The sequence below is a fragment of the Lepisma saccharinum genome, chromosome 16 (genome assembly GCF_977018435.1).
Source record: "Lepisma saccharinum chromosome 16, izLepSacc3.1, whole genome shotgun sequence".
NCBI classification, from domain to species: domain Eukaryota; kingdom Metazoa; phylum Arthropoda; class Insecta; order Zygentoma; family Lepismatidae; genus Lepisma; species Lepisma saccharinum.
This window is the reverse complement of record NC_139244.1, coordinates 8,078,198-8,096,955: the sequence shown is the minus strand read 5'-3', so window position 1 is coordinate 8,096,955 and position 18,758 is coordinate 8,078,198. Positions and strand designations below refer to the sequence as shown.

General features: G+C 35.3%; 1 protein-coding gene across 1 annotated transcript; it reads right to left on the bottom strand.

Annotated features, from left to right (window-relative positions):
• Positions 1-11,619: 11,619 nt before the first annotated feature.
• LOC145999876 (putative glucosamine 6-phosphate N-acetyltransferase) lies at positions 11,620-18,514 on the bottom strand. Its single transcript, XM_083137146.1, has 6 exons — positions 18,432-18,514; positions 16,390-16,549; positions 15,730-15,792; positions 14,524-14,654; positions 13,346-13,407; positions 11,620-12,135 (listed from the first exon to the last, which is right to left on the bottom strand). The coding sequence occupies exons 1-6, from the start codon at positions 18,447-18,449 to the stop codon at positions 11,982-11,984; spliced, it is 588 nt and encodes a 195-aa protein (XP_082993272.1). The 5' UTR covers positions 18,450-18,514; the 3' UTR covers positions 11,620-11,981.
• Positions 18,515-18,758: the final 244 nt, after the last annotated feature.

Here is an 18,758-nt window from a genome sequence, read left to right as displayed (position 1 = left end):
ATATTTTGCAAGAATTTCGATTTCGTCCTTGCATAATTTAATGGGTTTGTTGTGGATAGAGCAGGGTATGTAGGGACAATCCATTCTTTTTAATTCCTGTCCCAACTTTTTTCGAACTGCAGTCATGATGCGAATATGTCTCCTTTTTTGGTTTTAGACATGTTCTTTATTTTTATAATCATTGCTATTACATAGCATTTTATTTATAAATACATTATTTTTTTAGGGGCCTCCCCCATGGCGCAGTGGTAGCGTCATTGCCTTGTAATCAAGGGGTCCCGGGTTCGATACCCGGTGGAGGCACAAGTGGTTCGGATCCCACTTTAAACTGTAGGTCCAGTCCCGATTAGCCTTACTGTGCATAAAGTGGACTTAAAACACCAATTCAAAACCAAAAATTCAAACATTATTTTTTTAAACTTGGAATTATAGGGACTGCTAAATGGTCCTGGTGTAAGAAAATTAAAGGAAACTTGAAAACATCGTTAATCTGCAGACCACAGTGCTTTCAAATACTTCTGAGAATTGAATGTAAACTTAATAAGTTCCAAGCTGTATACTGTGCGACAGCCTTGGTTTGTAAATCTGTAAATGTTACCAGGGTTGTGGTAGATTTTCAAGGAAGACTTCCCTGAGGAGATGTTCTAAGTGGAAATGAATTCCTAATTTTCTACAGTGCCAACCTGAAAATTGCCAAGAAAAACCCTGCCTGTTTTAATATGTGCGCACAGTCTCATGTAATCTGTAGATTTGTTCACATTGAGATGGCCCCTTTTTCCAACAAGTAATGTCACAACACACATTACACTGGTAAGAATATGTACAGAAATTTAAAAAACAGAATGTTAAGTATAATTTTCTGTTATTTTTTTAAAAATTGTAATTTATTTTTGTGAAAAATTATGCATGTTTTGTAACTCTACTCTTGTGTATATTTTACTTCCCCTTTCTTGGATAAGTAGAGTGTAGGGCTTATTACTGTTGCTAGAATTGTTTTGTTTGTGCCTTTAGCATTTTTAAATTCTGTAAAGACACATTTTTTCTCACCCCAGGAACATTCAGTGCTTAAAAATAATATGGGGCATTCCATCGTCACGGGTGGGACATGTGGACTACATTTTCTTATATTAAAGTAACTATTCTGCTTAACGTTTCTCTTACATCTTCTAGGTAAGGAAATACGAAACTTAACATTGTTGATCAAACCTAATACCCTCAAAATACTTTCCCAGATTTGTAGCTGAAATGAGCAATTTTGTGTCATGGGTGGGACAGACGAAACACTGCCTCTTCCCTTAATAAGAAATGTTGCCAAACGTAAGATCAGTCTGTTCTTCCTCTCTAACAAAGCTTGCCACTACAACCGATGAAGTGAAAAGTCTATTGTCGTCTCTCCCAGCTCACCGTGCCCTAGCACCGGACAATATCAACACCATGTTCCTGAAGAAAACTGGGGAATCCCTTTCTTATCCCCTCTGCATTCTTCTGAATAGATGTTTCTCGGAGGGCGTCTTTCCTCACGCTTGGAAGCAAGCTAACATCACTCCCATTCACAAAAATGGCAACAAAAACCTTGCTTCTTCCTATAGGCCAATCTCGTTACTCTCTCCTCTGTCCATCATTTGTGAAAAAATCATCAAAGACAGGCTATATAAATTTGTTTCTCCGTACCTTAGCTCAAATCAAAATGGTTTTCTTTCTGGTAGTTCCTGTCTGTTTTTCCCTCACATGCTATGAAATGTATTTCAAACCATTCACAACTGACGTTATATATTTTGATCTAGCCAAAGCTTTCGATACTGTCAGTCATCGTCTTTTGATTCATAAATTATGCAATAGATTCAACATTCATGGTAACTTTCTTAACTTGTTCACAGATTACCTTAGCGATTGCCAACAACGTGTAGTCCTTCCAGGAACTCTCTAACTTTCTTCCCGTCCTTTCTGGAGTACCACAGGGCAGTGTTCTAGGACCCCTCTTGTTCATATTATTCGTCGATGACCTTACCGACCATCTCACAGCCGCCTCTAGTAATTACTCCCTCTGTCCCATAATTATTGTCCCGTACACTTTTGTTTGTTGTCCCATAATAATTGTACAATATTCAAACTGTGACATTGTATACAGAAGTAAATGAAACACGGGAATGTGTCATACAGCGTTATTACTCAAGGATCAGTACAAATTGGCTGATCAAGTACCCAAAAGAACCTAAATAAAAAGTTACCATTTTGGCATACCGGACAATAATTATGGGACAGAGGGAGTACCTTCTTTTCGCAGATGACTGTAAGATTTTCAGAGAAATCTCCACTTCCAATGATACTCATCTTCTCCAAAAGGACATAAGAACGTTTCTTTCATGGTGCCTGACATGGAAACTTAAATTAAATCCTGAAGAATGTACTACTCTCAACATCTCTCTCGAAAAGAACCTGTTAAAGTCATCTTACTCCATCTTTGGCAATAACATCAGAGCAGTATCCTCTCATAAAGACCTAGGCATTGTTTTCGACGAAAAACTCACATTTAAAGACCATATTACAGGCACGACAAAAAAGGCTATGCGTCTGTTAGGTTTACTGTATCGTTTCACCGAAATTAGTGACATCTCAGCCCTCACCTTGTACTTCAAATCATTCATCTCCCCAGTAATAGAATACTGCTCTCTCGTCTGGTCCATGGCATGTCCCACTCAGCTCTCCAGAATTGATTCTGTTCTTAACTTTTTCCTGGCTATAGTTCGTTACAGGGTTCCCTCATTCCGCAACTTTCCAACACCACATCTCCTGGCCTTTCTAAACCTACAGACTCCCTATCAGCGCCGTTTACTTAATGATTTTAGGTATCTTATCAAAATTGTCAATGGCAAAATCCGTTGCAACACGCTCCTTCAGGAATTCCACTTTCGAGTGCCTATGCGCTCAACACGCAACACAAATCTATTTTACACAAAAAAGCTTAGACTGGAAATTCAAAAAAGATCGCTCTTCCACAGACTTCCCACCCAATATAACAACCTCCCATCAAGTGCTGATGTATTTTCCACAGAATATGCCTTTCGGTCAACCATCAGAAGATATGTTGCTAAGTAATATTTAATTGTGCTATCTTGACTTATTTATATTAATATTTTGTCTTATTTTGCTATTTTTATTTTTGTTCTTTTTTGTTATTTTCATTGTTACTGATTTCAGTGTAAAATGGCTACGTGCTGTATCTGAAATTTTCTCAATAAATAAATATATTTTGATTTCTGTGAATTGTCAAATGATGAAAATAAATTGTTTCAAAGAGAGCAGGTAATTTACCTTTGAATATTCTAATGGAGGTGAATAGGAAATGTAACAGATAAAGAAGAATTAATTGTTTTTTGGTGTGATGGGTGGGACACAATAAAAATCAAAGGTGAATCTAAAAGTTAAAATAAACAAACAATATGTAGAGGACCTTCTACATTCTAACTTAATTATGTATAGTGTAGTACTTGAAATTTTATCCAAATGACAATTTGTTCACTCTCAAGATAAAATAAAGGTACAGCATTGCATTTAATTTTAAAAATTTGGATTCAGGCTTACTTCGACATGGAATGCCCCATATACATATAATTAAGAAATATTTCTTTGACTTGTCATACGTATGGAGCATAAAATATGCAGACATATCCCCAGTGGGAACCCCAAATTTTCAGTATTTTCCCCAGCTTTTTGGCAATTGGGAGCAATTTGAAAAGCACGGCAATTTTCTAGTTGGAGGCAGGGAAATAAAATAGTTGTGATACCTTTTATGATAGTGTTTGTGTTTATTAGCCGCCCTCTTCAAATCTTTATTCATAGACTTCAAAATAAGCCAACACTCAAATAATGAAACAATTTTATGAATATTTGCAACTTTCAACCATCTTGGGTTTATGATGTTTGATTTCATATCAGATTTCCACATATATTGAAAACACTAAAGCTACTTGTAGACAAGAAGACCCTGATATGGGGTGGAAACGTCGCATGTATAGTATAGTCTTGTTTTTTGTAAATAAAGACTGACTTGGCCAGCAGCTTTAGTGTTTTTCTTTAATGGAATCAATGCTTAATTACATTACCATTTATATTGAGCATTAAAAGATACGCTTTACGATAAAGGATACATCTATATTTTTATTTCAAAACAGTGGGCCACATCGATAACCAAACATGTTGAGTGATCAACTTACAATCTCAAACCAAAGGTTCCGGGTTTGAGTCTCACCCTGAATATGTTCCTTTGTGAGTATCCCTTCATCAAATGCCTAATCATCAGTCATTCTCATTGCCGCAAATAGTCCAAAGTGGCAGAAAAGTGACTCAAAACCGGAAACTCGCAGTGAAGTACATTTTTTTTTAGCATGTCAGTATTTTATCTAGCATGGAACCACAAACACTGAAACAAAGTCATGTGATGTTTTCCACATGGTAAGTCATCAATCTGGTTTTATGTTGTGTGTTCATTTCATGTGATTTGGCAATGTACTATAGTGTCTTGTGTCGGTAGTAATGATTGCATTTAACTCTTTTTCAATGGCTTGTGTAAGTAAAAGCATGCATTATGTGGAATTTTAATCAGGTAGCTCTTAGATCTGGTGGTGTTTTATGCCCTAAGGAACCATTGTTGAAATAGAAATACATTGTAAACACACAATTTAACATACAACTTGTGTAATTGTGTTGACAAATTAAATCTCAACAATTGTAGTGCCATTTACTTAATGTGCACTTTATATTCACATGTTTGCACTTTGAACTATTATTATTTGATAGGGAGGGAACTAAATTCTCTCTGCTCATAAAATTACTGATACTACCGTGCGTCCATTTCGATCTTCAGCCGAGAGATCGGGAGAAGCGTGGCGGGCGGCGCTGACGGAGATGCCGACATTTGCGGCCTGTAATGCCCGCTTATTTTTATGGACATATGCAGACATTTATATAAATATTGCAAAACGAGCACTAACCTGTGTTATAAGAGTATGGTTTTAATTTTAGTAGCTTAGTGACTGTATGTGCCGATGATTTTGACACGCCCACCTCTTGTGAAACACGGCGTAGAGGTTTGTTTGGAGAACGTTCTAACGCTGCACCAATATCATCGAGTTTTGCTTCGGTTAGAATCCGTCGTTTTTGCTTAGGTGTTTTAAAATTTAACGATCCAGTTTCTCGTAATTTAAGGACAAGATGTCTAACCGTATCTCTGTGTTGAGTTGAAACGCCTGGGAATTTCTGTACAAATTACCTACACACGTCTCGACACAAGTTTGTTTTCACATACGTGTCATACATAAAAAATCTTTGTTCTAACGTGAATCTTGCGGCTGGCATTCCAATCGTATCACTGACACAACACACATACACACTACAATAACACAAACAAGTAACTGCATGTAACCAAGAATAACACTCTTGCGCACAGTACGAAATTAACACGCTCTTGGTTTACATTGCTCGCCACTATATTCACAAATCTGTCTTCATCTAGTCGCGAAGGAACAAAAAACTCGAGCTCGGATATTTCGGATTGCAAGGAAGCTCACGAAAACCATTCACTTTTAACGGTTTCGTCTGCAGCGTAATCTTGATACAGTGTTGCACATTCGAAACTTCCAAACAATTCCCATGGCCACAAAACTCTTTCAAGGATATAAACTTAAATAGGATGTTACTGGTCAAAACTATGATTAAAATGCTTTATTATCTGTGGCTCTTAACATCGTTTCTATAGCGTATTTATTTGTGTATATAAGAGCAGAACTTGGATGAATTACAGAAGAACTTTTGCATGTTATAACAAAGGTTAGTGCTCGTTTTGCAATATTTATATAAATGTCTGCATATGTCCATAAAAATAAGCGGGCATTACAGGCCGCAAATGTCGGCATCTCTGTCAGCGCCGCCCGCCACGCTTCTCCCGATCTCTCGGCTGAAGATCGAAATGGACGCACGGTATATTTCTATTAACATTACGAGCTAAAATCAATGTCACTGGTATAAGTTTCAGAAAATACTGATTTGAATTTAATTACTGATGTGTAGTCCAGATAAGTATGCAAAGTGTGAAACTGCCTTTACTTTTATGCCAATATTGTGCGCAAAGGTGAATATCATGACTAAATTACAACTATTTTGATATCTCATGTGTTCTTGAAACATTTATAAGCAACACTCGTTAAGATTGATGTTGCATATTTGCATTGGAACACTTGTTTAATAACATAACTTTTATATGCAACTCTCAATTGTCATGATATTCAATTATAGGTATTGAATGGATTGATTGACTTTGTGTTTTAAGTCCACTTTATGCACAATAAGGCTAATCGGGAGTGGACCTACAGTTTAAAGTGGATCCAAACCACTATGTGCCTCCACCGGGTATCGAACCCTTGACCCCTTGAAGGTCACTAAAAAGTAGTCTTATAACTTGCTTCAACAAATCTATTTATTTATTTTGTACAAAATATCCTCTTACATAAATATACAATAACATAGTTGTCTGAGCTCAAGGCAAACAACCCTTTGTGAATGATGGCAATGATTTTTGTTTGATTTTCACAAGTTATACGTCATTATATATTTACATGATAGGTGAATTTTACCATGTTTGAGCTTTAAACTATGAATTCAGATTTTCAATTTTCTAAATAAGCAGTTTCTTCTTGCCGAATGATATCGAAGTTTGGCGGAAGTGGGGGGTGGGGGGGGGTGCAGCATTGGGGGAGCATAATTTGGGTATTTCCACTGAGCAAAAAAATCTGTATTTACCACCATACATTCAGTATGACTGTTATGTATTAAATATCAACCACTTCATGTTGTATCAGTAGATTATGGATAATTTCATATTGGTAGTGCATCAGAATCAATTAAAATTTCCTGTTAGCATGTATCTATAATTGGAATAATCAAATATGTAGTGTGAATCAATTGTAACACTGAAATTCGGTCACTTAATGGTACCGCAATAATAGTCGTGACTAAAGTATGATCTAGAGGTTATTATATCGTGATGCAAATTCTTTGGCATACATAATTTCATCATCATCAGTCATTCATCCTCATTTTCAAAGTCACATCAACAAAGACACCAAGTAAAACTAGTGGCTGATAAATATTCAGGGGTCTTTTGAAGACTTGTTACTTATGTGAACTTAGTATATAATATCCTTTACCTGTTTTCTTTCATGAAGCCAAGTTGATTTTCATCACCCTCTGCTTAAGAAGTGTTAACATTAATCTGTGCAGTAAGTATTGCATTTCCTTACTTCAGTGCTCTCTGTAAGCTGTTTTAGCAACCCTTTCGTTTCTTGGAATAGCTGTTTTTCTAGAACCCCACAAAGTTGTAGTGGTCTATAATGACTTTTAGTTAGAAAGTTGTGTATTTAGTATATATAATCACATGAACAAGGCTAAAGATTTGAACAGGAGAGATTTCCATGTGATTTCATCTCCCCCAGTACAAAATTTTGGACATATTTTCATTATTATTTTTTTGTAATTTTATGAAGTAATTTTTCTTATGCATACAATCAGTGGCAAAAATAACCATAGGAAAATTTTTCATTGCTATTTTCGTTCATTTTCCTTGTTTTTAGGAGTGGGGTTGTAGTTATTCTGGACCAGAGCTTGTCATCCACTTATTGGTAGAGTGGGATTCATAAATATTAGTAGTAAATTGTCCACCACAATATTTTTTTCCCTTTGTTTCAAGCAATGAGAGCTTCAGAAAGTGCAAGAAAACACCAAACAAACTGCTGACAATCGCCGTACGAGCAAAAACCAATTTCTTAAAAACATGCAGGATGCAAGAGAAAAATTAATGAAAATGTTAGTGGACAATTTGCTAAGCAAAACTTTTGCATCTCACTGTATGTTTGTTTAATTTAATATTCACATTGCAGATAACAGAACAAATTAACATAGTGGTGTATAATTTGCATACTCTTATCTTTGCCGTTGACTACATTTGCAGTCAGAACCTTAAACAAACCATGATTGCATGAGCAAGAAAAAGTGCACTATTGTGCAGCAGAGAACAATAATATGAAAAATAAATATGCTACATTTTTAACCATTAGGCAGAAATTTCCACTCCCATGGTGAATTCAAATAATTATTGAAAACTTTGATGTACCAACAAAAATTTCGAACCTGTTGTTATTTTGAGTAAGTTTAAGTAACTTTTTAATGGTGTTTAGGTAAATAGTTTTGTAACAAATGCAGACTAATTTTCAAATAATGTATATGAGAAAAGACAGTTTCTGAGCATCTGTTATTGTTTCATAGTATATTTCTTAATTTAAGAGTTTGTTTTGTATCATATTAGTTTGAGGAATTAACTTAAATTATTGTATGGGATAATAGCTAAGGAAGTACCAGCAACCACTCAAGGAATAGACTTGGCTAAATGATTTTGCACATGTTTACAAGTTCACTATTTAATATTTTCTACTATTATCTTCACCAGTAAATGATTTAATTCAGAAAGATAATATTCCCATTTTTTAATTCACAATTACCATGATGTACAGACAAATCATCTTAGTTTCAGATTATTTGAAATAAAAGATTGTTTGAAGGCACCATTTATATTTAATATCAAATCAAGTGTTAATATTATTGTTCTCATTGTTATTTCCTAAAATAGGAGAGAATGTGCAGAGAGGAATTATGTCTTGAAATATGATATGTGCACTTTAAAAAAAAATGTTAGAAAAATGAATTTGTATTTGTGTCACGTGTGATCAGTGTTTCATTTGACTGAACACACACACACATATATATTATATATTGCACTCTCCTGGGGAAGAAAATTGTTTCATTTCTAACTGAATATGTATGTTGTAATTTTATACTTGATATGTTTGTACTACTGTCTTTCTCAAATTTACACGATCTGTCTTGTCATATCATGTAAAATGTCGTATCAGAATTTATTGTTTATTTCAAAAAAGCAAGGCATATACTTCAAGTCAGGGACCATAACTATACGCTTTGCAATGATTGCTAATCTGTTCTGTGTATCTTTAATATGAGTTAGTAAATATGGAGGTTATTGAAAACTATTTTTCATTATCTTTTGCAGTCAAATGTGTTAATCGTTAGTGTGGCACAGTAAATTTGCCAAATGTGTTACAAAACTAAAGTGATCCAAACTATAAACGTTAATAATATGAAAGAGCTGTTCATATTGGGTTTTGTGTGTTATAAAGCCTCGGTCACTGAGATATAAGTTGTTTCACCCTGCTCTCGGCCCCTGATCTTCCCCTCATAACTTTCAAACTAATGGACGCAATTCAGTGAAATTTGGTATGGACATACATTGGTACATGAGAAGCATGGTCATGGAAGGATACGATTGTATCTCTCTACTGCAGCTCATTTGACGCTTGTGCCTGTGAGAATTGAAGGCCGATTGCGAATACCTTCCATAAGACGGAAGAGGCATGCCTCAATGCTCATGGCTGCCACTTTCAGTACCCGCTACGAGATCATCATATTTCTCATACAGCAATGAATGTTCATTTCAAATTTCACTGAATTACAGTCATTAGTTTGAAAGTTATGTGTGAACATCAAGGAGCACATGAAACGCCCTATATTTAGTCCAAGCATAACTAAATACTTTGTTTCAACTTGATTTATTTTTTAATAATAAACATATCATAACACTTCTGAGTTCTATTGTTGCAGCTCATATTGTATAACACTTCCAAGTTCTATTGTTGCAGCTCATATTGTGTGCCAGGAATACAAAACAAATACAGTAAGGGGTGCAAGAGGTATTATTTTTAATAGTTCGAATTTCTGGGCAACACCATACATATAATTTAATTAGTGTTGGTAATTTTTTTAGGGATGGAACATATTAATTGGTACTATCGGTTTCAGCAAATAGAGGCACATTCATAAAGTGCTGGTAATTTTACCTAGCTGATATTTCTATAAGTAGCCTGAAATTTAATGCAAAATTCTACCATGCTTTTACTTTTTAATGACAGGTATTTTCCCATTCTGTACAACAGTTGACGTACACTGTCTTTTTCTAAGACAAAACCTATTCCAATCACCTGGTTAGATACATTCAGGTTCTTCATGGCCCATTTTTAATTTTATATCAGATTGGTAGAATACCTTTATTTGTAAATTTAAGCACAACCTACAAAGGTTCTTTCTCAAAACAAGATTCAATTGTGCATCATTTACAAGTGGCCAAGAAAAAAAAACAAAAAAAAAAAACAATCCTGCCGATTTTCCACAGAATACAACAGAAGCTTGATATACCAGTGCCAAGATATGTAGAACCTTGGAAAATATGCAAACTACGTATAAGCTTCTCCCCCTCTTTCTTTCACCCCCACTGTTCACTCTGGCACTGTTAAACAACACCATTGCCACTCCCATGACAAACTAGTGGCACAAGTACCAATGCTTCCATCCCAGGGTTTCAAATATGACGGTGCCCGACCCTGTGGCCAAGTGGTTAGCACATAGCGCTGTGATGCCAAGGGTCCCGGGTTCGAATCCCGGTCGGGCTTGGTTGTTTGTGAATGTCCATTCATCAATTTCATCATTTCATCACTCATCCCCATCTTCGCAAATTAGCCAAGAGGCACAAAAACGCGAAGTAAAATAAACTAAATCAATAAATCAACAATCAATAAATCAAATATGATGGTGGACCTATAGCATGTATATACCTCTGGCTTGAAGATCCCAATAGGAAACAATGGATGAGCAAATATGTTGAAGGTAAGTTTAACATTTGTTTCGTTTGTTCTATAGTGAACTTTTATTTTGTATAGAGAACATGGAATTAAGCTAATGCAATCAAAAAGTTTTATTTACTTTTCCAGCAGTGAGGATCTTAGCTCAGGATGACTGTGACATTGCCACCAAAAATTTAGTGAAGTTGAGAAGAGGTGAGAATTGTTTTGTGGAGAGTTTTAGCACCTTTTCCTCCAGCAATGACACTGGATGTGTATATTTTTTCATACATATTTATTTACACTCTTTAGTAAAAATTATTGCTTAACCAATACCATTGCTTCAAAATTGTAATAATTAAAAATTGTTCAAAATATTGATCAGTATTAGTAGGTGATTATTCCACTCCAGTTATATTAATCAGTTTATTATAATAAGAAAATACCTGTTTTGTAATCACAAAATATAGTTTTTCACCCAACCTTGGTGCAAAATAAATTGAAACTTTGAATTTTGCACAACTTCCAGGATAATCATACTCCACAAAAGTGTTGTGTGGCATTTTAGTGGACCCCATGCGAGCCCAAAAACACCAGAAAATTATCAGCTGATATCAGTAAATAAAATAGAACTGATACTTTCCAATACCACTACATGATTGCATGTACATATTTTACAAATTTATAGACTTGTTTTCATAAAAAAAAATTTGCAATTTTCCAGGGTCCAATCCATTAGCCTTACAATTTCACTACTAAAAATTTTATGAGTGAATACATATTATTGACATTATTTTAATACCTTGTATTAAAATAACAGTTTGTAATGTAGAACCACAACTTCAGAATGATAGAAAACCATAATACTGAAATGTTTATTAATACATTAATAAATACATATACGTATTATAATACATTTCCTTACTGTTTATTCACAATATAAACATAAGTAGAATAGCTACACCTCAGCCCGGAAATAATATCTATAATTTCCATCACCTCGTACATTTAAAAATGCAATACTGTCATTTTTTTAATACAGATTGTAAAAATACATATTTGTCCCTGATATTGTGTCTGGAAGTACACTCACAGCCAGAAGCAGTTGCACTCATTAAAACCATCATGAGAAACATACTCAGTTCGTTTAGTGGACTTTTTCCCAGCACCAGAATTATTAAATGTCCTCCAACGAAACAAACTGCTTTGTAGTTTGAGCAAACCTTTTCTTTCTCGCACTCTCTCTCAAGATGAGAACCTGATGGTCATGTAGTTGGCTTTTCCCGGCTCCAAAATGTATCCTAGTTTCTTATAGAAAGATACCATCTGGTCGTTACAGTCCAAAGTTATCTTGTAGCATTTAAGTTCCTGCGCTAGTAGATTAATTGTGGAAATAATGCTGGAATGTACAAAAAAGAAAGTTTATAGTATGCTTTCTTTTATACCGGGAAATTTAACTGATTCAGATGGTGGTCCAGGTTATATACAGAGTTGCTACAAAAGAACTCTCAAATTTCATTTACATATTGCATGCATGGCATGAGACTTAATGGAGGCACATAGTGGTTCGGATCCCACTTCAAACTGAAGTTCCAGTCCTGATCAGCCTTTCTGTGCATAAAATGGACTTACAAAACTAAAAAAAAAATCTTAAGAGAGTCAGTAGAGTAAGTAACTCAACAAGTTTCATGGAAAATTCTTGGTTACAGTGGTGGCGTGTCCAATAGGAGATAATTCTCATGATGCAGGGGGAAGCAATTACTCCTCCCAACTGCCAGATTTTGGATATAGTACAGGGTGGGGCAGAAACATTTAGAAGATTTAAATTTGGCCCCACATCTACATCTTGGTAGGTGGTGTGGTGAAACGTGCATCCTTGAGTAGAGCAGTTTAAAGCCTTCCATTTGTCATGCAGTGTTGGTAGGAAGAACATCTAATATACCCTAATTTCTTAAGATTTTCGCAATCCAAATTGATTGATTTGGTGTTTTAAGTCCACTTTATGCACAGTAAGGCTAATCGGGACTGGACCTACAGCTTAAAGTGGGATCTGAACCACTATGTGCCTCCGGGTATTGAACCCGGGACCACTTGATTACAAGGTGACGACGCTACCACTGCGCCATCAGGGAGGTCCTCGCAATCCAAATGTATTGAGGGGGATTCAAATAATGAGAGCTGGGGCAAAGACATAATGAGTTATACTTTCTTAACGAGCCATGTGGAAGAGTCTATCTGGATATTTTTGGTTTGAGAAAAGTGTTAGGGAACTATGACAAAATGTCATTAGAACCTATTATAAATATTTCATCTTGTATTTTTTTTTAAATGTTCTATAAAGAATATTAATATTCATCAGAGGATGAAGGAAGTGCTATTGCTCCATATGTCGAATAAAACAGTAAGATATGTGCAATGAAATAAGTGATAGAAACTAAACCAAGGAATCATGCAACATGTACTGTAGGATCCATGATTAAATTCTGAGAGATTATAAATTTATATTCAAAGAATTTCAAATTTGCAATTAACTGTTACAATCAAAATGTTAGGAACAATTATTTCTATTGCATTTTATGCATGAAAGCACTGAATTGAAATATACTTACAGCTTTCCCAGCTGTTTTCCACGATACTCGTCACTAACTACCACGTCCTCAAGACGACCTCTCTGCAAGAACAAAAGAGAGAAATCTGTAACTGATCTCTTTATGGCAAGTGCATCTAATGATTTAAGAATCATAATTTTATTCCAGAAACTGCATGCAAGAATTATATACTGAAAATACATCCGCTTGCAAACTATACCAACCTCCATGGCAGAGTGGTCAGCATTGTCCTGGGTTCAAATTCCAGCCTGGGTATGTGTTCAGTGTCCCTTCGTTAATTTCATTTTACCATCACTCATCCTCATCTTTGCAAGTAGTCAAAAGTGGCAGAAAAGCAATGTAAAATAAACTCGATCAATCTTGCAAACTATGTATGGATATTCTTCAAATTGGCTCTTGTATACAGAAACTGATATTTTGTAGTTTTGAATTTGGAATTTCGAATGAGTTTTGGACCATGTGGATCTACTCTACTACATAACTCAGTTCTGAGTTATTCTGTTTTATACGTAAATTACCACAGGTCCCGACAAAATATAATTTCAGAATGTGCTGATTAAACCTTATTTGTACGTAATGCATTTATACGTAATTCTGTGTTACACGTGCTAATTTTCATGAAATACAGTTGATTTGTACGTAACCAAGCTACAACAATGTCACAGAAGTGACTGTTTTTAGCTGCTACTGGTCGGCCATGGAGAACGGAAAGAGGAAAAGTTGCACACTTGACGCTAAAACTAAAATGTATATGGGAAGTGGACGCTAATCCACATAGAACTAAAACTAAAATAACTGTAGATTTAGGCATCACTTACACCACACTTAGATGATTTTTTGAAAATTGGGTTCGGTATAAGTGTTCACTAATAAAGTGCAAATGTATTGTATTTAAAATTCAAACTTTTAGATTTCTTTAATTTAGCAAGCTTTATGACAGAAACAACCTGTATTATACTGTTTTTTGTTCCTCAAAATAGATACAATTATAGTATTTTAATAATATGACATGGTATCTAAATCTGATTTGTACGTAATTCTCAGTTATACACATTATTTTCTCTTCACCTTGACATACGTATAACCCATGTTCAACTGTACTTTATTTCTTTTAATCACTGCCCTCAACACCCAACAAATTACGTGTGATAAATTATACATTTAAAGAAGCAACTCACCACAGCACAACCATGGATAAATTTTTGTTCTACAACAAGAGATGCAGCTCCAACAATCTTTTTCTTGTTCCTGTCTTCCACAACAGTGACATAGTAAGTGCCTGGGCATGACTTCATTTCATTGAAGCGCTCTGCAAAGAGAGTAGTATTGTTAGTGCAGATAATAACAGTTCGAGACTTTTCTGCCTATAAATGAATTTTGACTAAGCAGAATTCTTCTACTGAACGCAAAATAGAGATTTTTAATCATCTTAGCAGTTATGCTCGTGAATATGAAGCCAGCATTAATAATTATGACAATTGAACTCTCAAATACTTCACTCAATGTTATTCAAGTAAATAGCCAGGATTTGTTGGGCAGGGAAAGTTAATCCCAGGGGACATTAAAATTTATACTCACTCTGGGACATTTAGTTTAATCCCAACATTACTCTTCCTGCCTTCTCATTTCATTAGCTTTGTTTGCTTTCAGAAACCAGCACTGGTTTTCTATGATAATACCTAGTGAGCTGGGCATTTGGAAGGGAGGGGGGCATGCCCCTCCTGGAAAATGAAAGTCAACCAAAAATTATATATTTCATACATATAATTTCATTTCAGCCACAATAATATGTGTTAATTATTGCATGAGTATGATAAATTCAAATTTAAGCAATGTTTTTTGAGGGAACAACAATATTATTGAGGGAAATGTGCCTTGTTTGGCCCTCTCTGGAAAAAATCCTGTGGACGTCCATGCTAGTGAGATGTAACAGTATAAAAAAACAACATACATACTTCTATTGAGGTAGTGTGAAAGTAGTACACACAAGCACTAAATAATATAAAATTGTTTGTTTCATCTTGTTGTTCCCGTAAAATGGCATATATATATTATATATGCATATATAATGGTATATATTGTCATATGAGAACCAGAGGAATGTAACTCCATGCAGTTTCCAACTTGGTTAAACTTATCTCCTCTGAAGAGCTATTAGGAGTCAGATCGACGTATCTCCATCTTTTCTCATTAGTCGTGAAGTTGTCAAATATCTCCAGTTTACTGATATTTTTTTTAGTCAGACATATTCCTTAGAATACATTTTTATCTCTCCTGTAAATATGATAAAATTGAAGTTACGTCCATCTGGTTTTCGCAAGATTAACTGTATGAGCAACCTGACTGATCTTTACTAGCAAAAATCAATAAAAAAAGACACTTACTAAGAAATAGTTCTTCAGATATATCACCAACAGCAGTGAGCTGTGACAGGAGCTGAAGAAAACCTGAAAAAAATGTTGCAATTTCACTACACTTTTTTTTTGCAAGCAAACAGATACATAAGGGTTTTCTTTATTAGTGATAACAAATCTACAGTGATTGTGTAATTCTGAGATTTATTAGCTAAATGCTGCAGAAAAGTTAATTTTTCTGTCTTTTCTGTCTGTTACTTCATCATGTCAAACCTGTCATAGAAATTTAAAAAAAAATTTAGATTTTCAAATTCTCATACTTTCCAACCAGAATCAATTATACAATAACGGAAGTTAGAGCTAAGCTGATAGTAATACATTAGTATCAGAGGATATTGAATTGTTATAAATAGAATTATTGATAACCAGCCAATTGAAGGTTGAAAATTTTCAATAGATTTTGTACAAGCTTTCTGTGCAGTTGCTCTATCAAATAAGATGAACAGTTCATATGCTAATGTATTTTAAACATACCATGGAACTTTGCAGCAAATTCTATGTAAAATATGTAACTTGTACAGTTTGTTCACTCCTTTACACTTGATATGATTTTCCTATCGCTTAATTCATTACCAACTCTTGAACTGCACTATCCAATAATTTGTGCTGAAAGAGGGGAAACCAATGTACCTTTTTCATAATCCCCTGCACACAGAGGCCTCACCAAGAGACCATCCCCTGGATCTTGAATAGAGATTGCAGGTTCAAAAGTAGCAAAGGCCTTCTTCAGATCAAGGCGTTGGAGAATCCTAGGATCATACAATGGCTCCTCTTTTTCAGAAATGGAACACTGAAAAATATACAACCGTAATTAGAAAAACATCAAATAACATAATTTCTAATTTACTAAGAGCTCAAAATTTAGTAGAAAAGAAAATTTTGTTCATATTCTGTTCCTAAAAGTGGCCAATCATCTGTAACTCTTGTTCTGATTTCAGATTGGATCTTCTGCTGCTTTACCATATGTCCTTTATTTTTAAACATAAATACACAGCCCTTATTAATGTATGTTAATGTATCTCCATTTACTCTTATGTTAATTGATGTTTTATCATCATAGGGCATTCGTTCCCATTAATCTGCTCATGGCAGAAAAGTTATGGGATGTCAATTTCTAGAATAATTATTAAGTACCCTTTTTTTCTTTCTTCATATTTTGAAACTTCAATAAAGTGTATTACGTAATCTCGATATTTATTGTGTTACAAGGATCTACACTGCGCGGGCTGTTGTCTGCAAGCATATCACGTGAGTGTTCCCATCCACTTACAGGAGCGCTGGATATATCACGTGCTTCTTCTTGGCCAACCAGAACACTCCTATCTTTCGCGACGAGGGCAAAATGACCTTTACTTTGCATTACTTTACATTGCGGGCGGGGAGAGTAGGCAACTGATGCGAAATGACAAAATAATTTGCACTGTAAAGGTAAAAAAAGTAAAGTGTTCCCCTGTGCATAGCACCACGCCATGAAGGCGTATAGGGGGTGTGGGGGTAACGCCCCACACTTTCTTGATCCGGTAGTGAGTGGGGGTGATGTGATCAGCATCACGCCCCTGACCGCCTTTACCCCCCAGGGTTTCCCCCCGGTACCCATGTTATTCGACGCTGGGTGGGCGCCGGGGCCGCTTCCACCGTTAGAAAAGTTCCCGGATTTGAACCGGCACTGTGCGAGCTTCAATAATTTGTCAGTACTTGCTTTATAGACTACAATTTTTGGAACCCACAGAAGTAATGAAAGTTTGTTTTCTCTTGCATCCTCAGTCATTCACATCTCGGAAAAATTTCCTATCGTTACACACAGGAACTTTCCGTCACATTTATCGGAGATTTTTCCGCTTCAAAGTTGGTTCCGTTATTTTGTGTGGGGTCGGACTCAAATTCGTTCGAAGATGCCTGAAAATAAAAAAAAAGGTGTGGAAAACCTCATCAAATCTATCGGGGCCCGGGTTCGATACCCATCGGGTCACAATACAGTGGTTCAAATCCTCCATTTTTTAAAATTGCATATCAGTCCTGCTTACCCTGAGAATTTATTTTCCTTTTTCAAATCTAAGTTCGATTTATTTATGGTCATCATAGACGTGGCACTGTGGCAGGAATAAATGAAAAATTAATTATCCCTAATTAACATTTCTTCCTAGCGGAGGAATAAACTAGCTGCGTTCGCAACTAAAACACACGCTTTCATATGTCTATGCTTTAATTAGGTGTTCTTAATTAGAAAACGCATATACTTGTCATTGCAATAAATACATGAAGGTGAAAACAATTTTCAGCATTCAATTACCAAAGTACTATCTCATGATAACAGAATCTGTGCACATGATAGTGATACGAACGATGTAATTTCGATTTTATCACGGCTCTTGATTAGATATATCTCAGAAACGTCAGACGTGCCTTCAACTATAATTATGCTGGGAACTAACGTTACGCTTATATGATTGTGGAACATAGAAAAACTGCACAACAGCTTTCATATTTTCTGTAAATGCACATAGATTTAATACAAACAGTACATAATATAAAGCTATGTTTACAAAACACACGTTTGTCGTAAATTTCTGACGGAGGGAAAATCATACACGTAAGATCTGCTGCAAAATAAAAGTTACATAATGGAATGTGCTATAATAAATTAAATAGTAAATCGAAATGTGCGTATTTACCTCATCAGCAAAACCCATTTCGCGTGATATTCAGCTATTTCTTTACCATATGTTGACACTGGTGCAGACTGTCCACGTTTGCGTCTGCAAGGAATTTCGTTTGTCGTCTGCAGCCCAGTCAGTGTTGTCGACGAAATGGGCCAAGAGAATATATTACAAATTCGTCAAAAACTTACTGCTTGTTCATAATGCTGTGAACGTGACGGTTGTATTGAATGTAGCTCTTCACTTCGCCGTGTTGAAATAATATTTAAATCTATGATTTCAATGATAAAACAGTTCTTATCCAGAATAAAATAAACTTGATCGCTAGACCGATCTTACAGC